This window comes from Gastrolobium bilobum, unplaced genomic scaffold, assembly GCF_033153095.1.
Source record: "Gastrolobium bilobum isolate Gb01-03AN ecotype WA unplaced genomic scaffold, APGP_CSIRO_Gbil_v1 utg70309, whole genome shotgun sequence".
Taxonomy (NCBI): Eukaryota; Viridiplantae; Streptophyta; class Magnoliopsida; order Fabales; family Fabaceae; genus Gastrolobium; species Gastrolobium bilobum.
Window position 1 is genome coordinate 111,468 of NW_026899421.1, and position 8,892 is coordinate 120,359.

The 8,892-nt window shown below is 39.1% G+C and overlaps 2 protein-coding genes across 2 annotated transcripts; both read left to right on the plus strand.

The window, feature by feature from the left end:
- Nucleotides 1–314: 314 nt before the first annotated feature.
- LOC133290400 (uncharacterized) lies at nt 315–4,344 on the plus strand. The gene is made up of 2 exons (XM_061488472.1): nt 315–893; nt 1,003–4,344. The coding sequence occupies exons 1-2, from the start codon at nt 315–317 to the stop codon at nt 4,342–4,344; spliced, it is 3,921 nt and encodes a 1,306-aa protein (XP_061344456.1).
- A 2,929-nt stretch (nt 4,345–7,273) lies between these two features.
- LOC133290401 (uncharacterized) lies at nt 7,274–8,794 on the plus strand. Its single transcript, XM_061488473.1, has 2 exons — nt 7,274–7,511; nt 7,677–8,794. Exons 1-2 carry the CDS (start codon nt 7,274–7,276, stop codon nt 8,792–8,794), a joined length of 1,356 nt encoding a protein of 451 aa, XP_061344457.1.
- Nucleotides 8,795–8,892: the final 98 nt, after the last annotated feature.

Here is an 8,892-nt window from a genome sequence, read left to right on the forward strand (position 1 = left end):
GTGTTGCCTCATGTTCAAAATACAGCAATGGAAGTGGATCAGAACGTGGGGGACCAAAGTGGGAGTGATAATGGTTTAAAATATCCTAAAGCTCCGGATCCTAATAGGACTTTGGTCACTACCCATTCGGATGCGTCTATTTTATCGCATCACATGGAGGTTGATAAAGGAGGTATAAATGAAGATAGTGTTGAGATTGTTAAGGGGTCAGCAGGGTACCAGGAACCTGCAACCCTTATGGTTGATTGATGTCTTTGCTGGCTTGGAATTGTCGCGGGGCGACAAAGAAAAGGTTTTTGGGAACCTTAACTAGTATGATCCGAAAACACAGAATAGATTTGACTGCTATTTTTGAACCTAGAATAAGTGGTGGGAAAGCTCAAAAGATTATTAAAAGAACAGGGTATAACAACTGTATTGTGGAAGAAGCTCAAGGTTTCATGGGAGGGATCTGGGTTTTGTGGAACAAGGAGTTCTGTAATGTTACGATTTTGGAAAAGAACATGCAAATGGTTCATTTGAAAGTTTGTTTCTCCGATAATGTTGCGTTCTTATGCACATTTATTTACGCCAATCCTAGAGAAGAGGTGAGACGTAGCCTTTGGCAGGATCTTCGTCGGATTGCTGATTCTATGAATGAGCCCTGGCTTATCACCGGTGATTTTAATGAAATCGCTTCCCCTTTTGAGAAACGTGGAGGTGCCCCGGTAGATTTATATAAATGTAACAGATTTGCTTCCTTGCTTACGGATCTGAAGATGATTGATTTGAATAGTTCCGGTTCGAGATTTACTTGGCGTGGTCCTCGTTTCCTGAATATGGATAGAGTTTTCAAACGGTTAGATCGTGCTTGCAGTAACGATTTATGGAGGGTTACATTTGAGGAGGGTCATGTTAGAGCCCTTCCTAGGTTAAACAGTGACCATAACCCCCTTCTTATATCCTTGTCTTCTTCAAAAGATGAGTGGAAGGATCGTCCTTTCCGTTTCCATTCCTTTGCAGGACCATATCCTGTTCAATCAATTTTTAAAGGACAATTGGCACGTGCATGGGAACATTGCTGATTGTTTGAAGGTTCTTACCCCTTGCATTAAGGAGTGGAATGAGAAGGTGTTTGGGAATATTAAGCATAGGAAGAATAAGTTGATGAGAAGACTTGAAGGTATTCAAAGAGCCATTTCTGAGCACAATAAAGATTATCTGGAGAAAGTGGAGTGCAAGATCAAAGCTGAACTTGAGGAGGTCCTTGATCAAGAGGAGTTATTATGGTATGAAAAGTCTCGAACTCAGTGGATTAATCAAGGTGACAGAAACACGAGATACTATCATACAAAGACTATTGTCAGAAGGAAAAGAGGTAGAATCGTGGAACTCAAGGATGATAATGGAAGTTGGATTCGTGAAGAGGAAGGCCTGGTTAAGATGATCCGCGATTTTTATATTAATCTTTTCAAAGATGAAAGCTGTCATCGTGAGTGGATCAATACTAGATGGCCTATTGTTCCTGAGGAAGTCATGGATAAATTAAGGGTGAGTGTTACTAAGGAGGAAGTTAAAAAAGCTTTTTTCACAATGAAAGGCTCAAAAGCCCCAGGGGAGGATGGGTACATAGCTGCTTTTTATCAAAAGAACTGGAATCTGGTAGGTGATCAAGTCTGGAATGCTTTCCTAGCTTATTTGGAAAACCCGCAAACCATTGCTGATATTAATGGTACGATTATTACCCTTATCCCAAAGGTTAATAAGCCTACGTTGGTTTCTCAATTCAGGCCAATTTCCTTGTGCAATGTGATTTACAAAGGCATGAGTAAAGTTATAGTGGGTAGACTAAAGGAAGTAATGGAAGCTTTGGTTTCTGATAACCAAACCAGCTTTGTCCCAAACAGAAACTTGCAGAATAACATTATTGCAGCTAAAGAGATTGTCCATTCGATGACAAAGTTTAAAGGTAAGATGGGTACTATGGCCATTAAAATTGATTTAGAGAAAGCCTATGATAAGCTGAATTGGTCGTTTATTCGTAAGGTTATCTCTGAAATACAGCTTCCGTCTTGGATGGTTGAATTCATTATGGCGTCTATCACAACTAATAGTTTCAAAGTGCTTGTGAATGGGGGCTTGTCTGAAACTATTATTCCTGAACGTGGAATTCGACAGGGTGATCCATTATCCCCATACATCTTTGTCTTATGTGTTGAAAAGCTATCTCATCTTATTGCTCAAAGGGTTGGCAGTGGTGTGTGGAAACCGATCAGAGTGTGTAGAGGTGGTCCAGCAGTCTCCCATCTCATGTTTGCAGATGATATTGTCCTTTTCTCTGAAGCTTCGGTGCAGCAAATGCAGGTAATAATGGAGTGTTTAGATCTTTTTTGCAGAATGTCTGGTCAAAGTATAAGTGTTCATAAGTCTACCATTTATTTCTCTTCCAATACATCTGATGCAACTGCAAATGCAATTTCTGCGCTCTCTGGGTTCAAAAGAGTTAGTAGCATTGGTAAATATCTGGGCTCTTTTATCAGGCAAGGGCGAAATTTGAAATCAAATTATGCTGATCTAATGGATCGGGTTCGTAAGAAACTTGATGGATGGAAGCATCAAAGTTTATCTTTTGCGGGGAGAGTCACTCTGGCTAAATCAGTGATTGGTGTTATTCCCTCTTTTCATATGCAGAATGGTCTTCTTCCCACTTCTGTGTGTGATGAGATTGAACAGCTTCAACGGAACTTCATTTGGGGTATTAATAAAGCTCATTTAGTGGCTTGGGACACAATGTATAAGCCGAAGGAAATGGGAGGTCTTGGTATTATCAGATTGCGTACTCAAAATGAGGCTTATATTCATAAGTTGGCTTGGAAAATCTTAACTGACAAGGAGGAACTTTGGGTTAAGATTTTGAGAGCCAAGTATGGCAGAGGTAAAGATTTGAGGCGTGAGATAAGCTCTAAGCCTTATGATTCTAAACTTTGGCGGGACCTTTCTAAATGTTGGAACAGTTTTTTAGCCGGTCTTCGATGGGAGGTGGGTGATGGAGAGACTATTAAATTCTGGGCGGATAATTGGTTGAATCTGGATGATAATCTTTGTAATTTAGCTCCTAATCACATTCCTGATCTGGAATTGCATAGAACCATTGCTGAGATCTTTCAGCATGGTACCTGGGATGTTCGATATTTGAAGCAATTCTTAAATGATGAGCTAATCTCTAAGGTGTTTTGCGTTCCTGTTGCTTTGGAAGATAATACTGAGGATAAGTTAGTTTGGTGTCAGAATCATGTGTCATCTTCCTTAGTTAAGGTTGCCTACTTGAACTTGATGAATTTTCAACATGCTCAAAGGAATGTTCCCTGGAAGAAGATTTGGGACTGGAAGGGTCCAGAAAGAATCAAGACTATGATGTGGCTGGCTTTTCTTAATAAGCTTCCAGTTAGGAGTCGTACATGCAAATGGAATGGGGGTCCTAATTTTTGCATTAACTGTCCAAACAGTGAAGAAACTCTTATTCATGTCCTTAGAGATTGTTCTCAAGCCAAAAGATTGTGGATAGATTGGTTTGGTAGAAGGGTCCCCAACGATTTCTTCACATTAGACCTACAGCCTTGGCTCATCAAAAATGTGAGTAAGGGTTGGAATTATCAAATTCATGTTGATTGGAGAGATGTTTTCTATACTACTTGCTGGAATCTTTGGAATTGGCGTAATCATCATATTCATGATGATAGTTTCCGAAGGCCAAGCAATGATAAGCGTGTCATTTCTGATTTTATTGCGCATTTAATTGAAGCTAGAGGTAAGAATAGAAGCATTCTTGGCAGCTTCCCTAATGCCCATCAGCCTACTAAATGGTGTCGTCCTGAACCTGGTCGGTTGAAGATTAACACAGATGGTGCTTCTTCCTTATCTAGGCAGCATGCTAGCTGTGGAGGCCTTGCTAGAGATCACAATGGTGCTTTTCTGGGTGGTTTCTCTTTCAGATTAGGTTTCTGTAATCCTCTTGATGCAGAACTCTGGGGTATCCTCAAAGGCTTAGAGCTGGCCTGGGGTACTGGTGCTAGGAGAGTGGAGTTGGAATGTGACTCAGAAATTGCTCTTAGCATTATCCAAGAAGGGAGCAATAATCACAGAAACTCTCAGGTTGTTTCCCGTATTCACAAATGGCTTGCTGAAGATTGGGATGTTCGTTGGGTCCACACTTTTCGAGAAAATAACAGATGTGCTCACTGGTTTGCTTCTAGGCATTTTGAGGATGATAATAATCTTATTGTTTATCATTCTCCTCCTTCTCCTTTGTTAGAGCTCCTTCTTCAGGATGCTTTTGTAGATCTTTTAAGTTCTCGCGTCGTGTAATTCTTAATTATTCCGTTGCATATAATTGCAAAGTGTCATCGATAGTGATTCATGAGGTGAGTCTTCACACCGGATTCGGTTGGTATTGACTTACAGGCAGGCTAAGGTCCTAGTCATCTTCTCTATTAAGAGTTGCTTCCCCACAATTTTTTTGACATCAAATCACAAATAAAATTTCATCCAAATCAAACACATTCCAATCATAAAAATTAAAAAGACCGAAAAATGTATCTTAAAACGGCTATGGGCTATAGTTTCGGTCAATGTACCGTTTTCTTATCATAAAAATTAGTCAACTTATACTATGCATAACTAATTAATAGCATATTTATCTGTGTTTTTCTTAAGAAAAAGTATTTTATCAATTAAAACTTGTTTAAGAAATTTATAAAAATTAAATAAGTTTTTTGAAAAAAATATAAACCTTTAAAAAATGTTTTAACATTTTTTTTCAAAAGTTAGAAAGAAAAAAAAATATCATAAAAGTATTTTTTTTTCCAAAATTTATCTAAGGGAAATGTACTCCTCCTTTCATGGGAGAAGAGATATTTTGCACCAATCAATTATAACTATCTCTTACGGGTAAAATATAGTTATAATTTTTTTTAAAAAAATTTCCTCTCCTCAGAAGACTATGGGCTGACGTGACAGAAAAAAAAATTAATATTAGAACTATATCTTAATGATAAGACATAGTTGTAATTGGTTGTTGCACAAATTTTTTTCTGCACGAAGTTGGTAACCCTTTATCTAAACATACCTTAAACCTAAAAGCAAACACTCTACCGGGTGAAACTAATAATAATAATGATAATGAAACCCAAAAGATTCCATCACTCATAATATACAACTTAATAAGATATTTAAAACATGCTGGTCACGCATACACTATAACATATATATACGTATCTTGTTTGTTTGCAGTGCCATTTCTATATTTTAAAATGCCCCCTAATGTAAAACTGGGAATATTTGTATCCTAGGGAGATTATAATTTTTTGATTTATTTGAATCTTGTTCTAGCATTTTAAAAATTGATTGATTTGTCTATACTTGCACTTTTTTTTATCTTCACATGCCATCCCCTAGCTAAACTCTCATGCAAGTCATTGGACAAGACATCAATCTCAATGCACTTTTTTTCTAAATGATTCATGTCAGTTCACCTTGGAATTTCAGAGGGGCCCGAGGGAATAAAGTCTATGTAAGTATCCAAATATAATATATCATAGTTAGGAATGTGATCTTAAGATTAATTGTTCAGAGAGAAATTTAGTCTTAAAACTCGTATATATATCAGGTAACATCCACTACAGATAAAATGTATCATAACCCTGTATGTATTGATGTGAGTCTAGCAGATGATGTTTTCTAACTTAAAAGAAGCAAGGAATTAATCATAAATGTGTGAAAATAATCATTAAATGCAAGAAATATTGATTATTCCTTCTCAATCATGCTCTCACTCAAGTTATATGTTAAATAGCACGAAACGCCGCAAAAAGGAGCAAAAACGGAGAAACCAAATTTCCCGCTGGCGCACGACGCGCGGAGGTTGGCGCACGACGCGCCAAACTGGCGCACGAGGCTCGGTACTTGGCGCACGGGGCGCTTTATCGACGATTTGCTTCTGTTTCGTCCGCGCACGGAGCGCTGGAGGTGGCGCACGACACTCCAACCTGGCGCCCAGCGCGCGGGAGTTGGCGCACGGCGCGCAGGACTGGCGCACGGCACTCCATAGTTGGCGCCCGGGGCGCCGTTGACAGATTCAACTTCTGTTTCTCCCAAGTTTGGGGCGCCAGGCTTGGCGCCCCGTGCGTGGGCGATATATTTTTAAGTGCGAATCAGCTAAAATAAGGCCCAATGGGAGTGCAAAGGAAAATAGGTTTTCCCAAAACCTAATAAAAGGATCAGAAACATAAGGGAGAGAGACTTTTTGACAACAAAGAGGAGAAAGACAACAAGGGGAGTGGAATTTCTTGGAGCTTCGAGGAGATTCAAGGATTCGATCATCAAGACGGAAGAGCTTCATCTTCATTTTCTCTTCTAGGTTTTAAATGTTATTTTCTTTTATTGTTATTTTGTCAGACATGAATATGTCTGGCTAGTTTTATCATTGTGGTAAGGGTCACAACCCTTGATGTGAACCCCTTGTACCTTGGTTGAATTTTATGTTTATCTATTGTAATTGCATTTATCTTTTCTTGTTTTTCATTCTATAATTCTATTGGAACTGATCAATCTAGTAGGATTGCGAGGGTTAGGGTTTACAATAGGGATGTTGGAATTCTAATTCCTGACAAAGAATAAGATAACTGTTCATGTACGCACTAGGGATAGGCTATATGAACCGCGAACGTTAAAGATTCATTGATTTTAAGGGTTAACTCGAAAAGGGATTTCTAAGGGATTAGGATTCTAATAGAATTGACAAGGTTAAGGTCACTAAGGGATTAGGGCTTAACTAATCATATAAAAGATGATGAATTGTTTGATCAATTGAATAGGTAAATGTAAACGTAATCCAAGTTGCAAGGTGGGGATCGGAAAGGTGTTTGTTTCTCTTACCTCAATATTTTCTCAAATATTTTCTCAATCCTTAATCTTTTGTTCTTGCATTCTGAAAACACTTTTGGAAATCATTTACATTTTTACTTTAATTAGTTTAGTTTGTTTCATGAACTACAATCATTCTCAACCTATTTTGATTAATCCAACAAGAGAGGAATAGTTATAACAACTTAGGTGCCTCAATCCTCGTGGAAACGATACTCTACTCACTCTTTATTACTTGGTACGATCGGTGCACTTGCCGATTATACGCATCAAGTTTTTGGCGCCGTTGCCGGGGATTGACTACGCCAAGTTATTTATAACTTTTGATTTTCTTGCTTGGATCTTTGTGTTACTAATTTGTTTGCTTTAGTTTATGCGTGGTACAGTTGATCCTGCAGCTTTGATTTACGATCCAGAGATAGAAAGGACTGCAAAGAGGATAAGACAACATACCAAGCAGAAGAGGCAAGCAGAGGCTTCTACTTCACATTCTGAAGCAGAAAATTCTACTTCACACTTTGAAGTAGAAACAGAGATGGCAGAAGAAAATCCACCAGCGGCTGAGCTGATGGAATCAGTTTTGGCTCCTCAATTCACAAGGCCAAACTCGAGTATTGTCAAACCACCGATTGCTGCTAATAATTATGACATCCAGCCAGCACTCATCACCTTGGTGGAGAAAACTCAGTTTGGTGGAGAGGACTATGAAGATCCTCACGACTTCATAGACAGATTCTTAAGGATCTGTGATACAACTAAACACAACGGAGTGTCAGACGATGCGATCAGACTCCGATTGTTCTCGTTTGCATTGACCGGGAGAGCTCTCAAATGGTTGGATCGACAAGCTCCCAACAGCATCAAAACATGGGAGGATTTGGCGGTTAAATTTTTTGCTGAACACTTTTCCATGGAAAAGTACAATAAGTTGGTGAATGAAATCACCAATTTTACCCAACAACCAGGAGAGACTTTATGTGCAGCCTGGACTCGATACCAGGAGTTGATCAGGAAGTGTCCACAATATGACTTGCCAGATACAAAGAAGGTCAGAGTCTTCTATAATGGGATGACGCCAGAATGCAGAATGATTGTCAATGGTGCAGCTGGTGGCACCATAGGAAAGAAGACAGTAGATGAGACCTTAGAGCTGCTGGATTTAATGGCAAGGAATGAGAATGCGTCTATGGCAGCAGCATTCCCATCTGTTCAGCCCAAGAAAGGAATTTTACAATTGGGGAATAATGATGCATCACTGGCGGAGCAAAAAGTGATTTCACAGCAATTGGCCAGTTTGAATGCCAAGCTGGACAAGATGCAGCTCTCAACATCCAAGGTTGATATATTTAACTGTGAGTATTGTAAGGAGCCGCATGATACTAATGAGTGCCCTACACTCAATAGAGCTGAACCATTCCAGGTCAATGGAATTTGGCCTCCACAGAATATTCAAGGTTACCAAAGGAATCAGAATGGCGGCCAAGGAAATAACTTTCAAAGGAGGGATCAAGGGAGCGGCTTGGATTATAAATCCAACAACTATCTGCAACCTCCTCCTCTGCCACAAAAAGAGCCATCTGAATTGGAGAAAGCGATGATACAACTTTCCAAAACCACTAATGATCACATAAATGAGACAAGAGCCTACCACAAGAACCAAGACGCTTCAATCAGAAACTTGGAAACTCAAATTGGCCAACTTTCAAGACAACTAGCTGAGAGGAGTCAAGAAAAGAGCGATGCAGTGTCAAAGGAGCAATGCAATGTCATCACTACAAGGAATGAGGAGCTAGAAAAAGAGAAAGTTGAAGTTTCTACAAGAAAGGATGAACAAACTCAAAAAGATGAAGAAGAAGCAAAGGAACAACCTCCTGCAGTTCACAAAGCAAAATGAGCAAAGGAAGCAATTGTCTAAATTTTTAGATATTTTTAAGAAATTGCAGATTATTTTGTTATCCTTGACATTGATGAAGATGCCAGTGTGCCTATGAT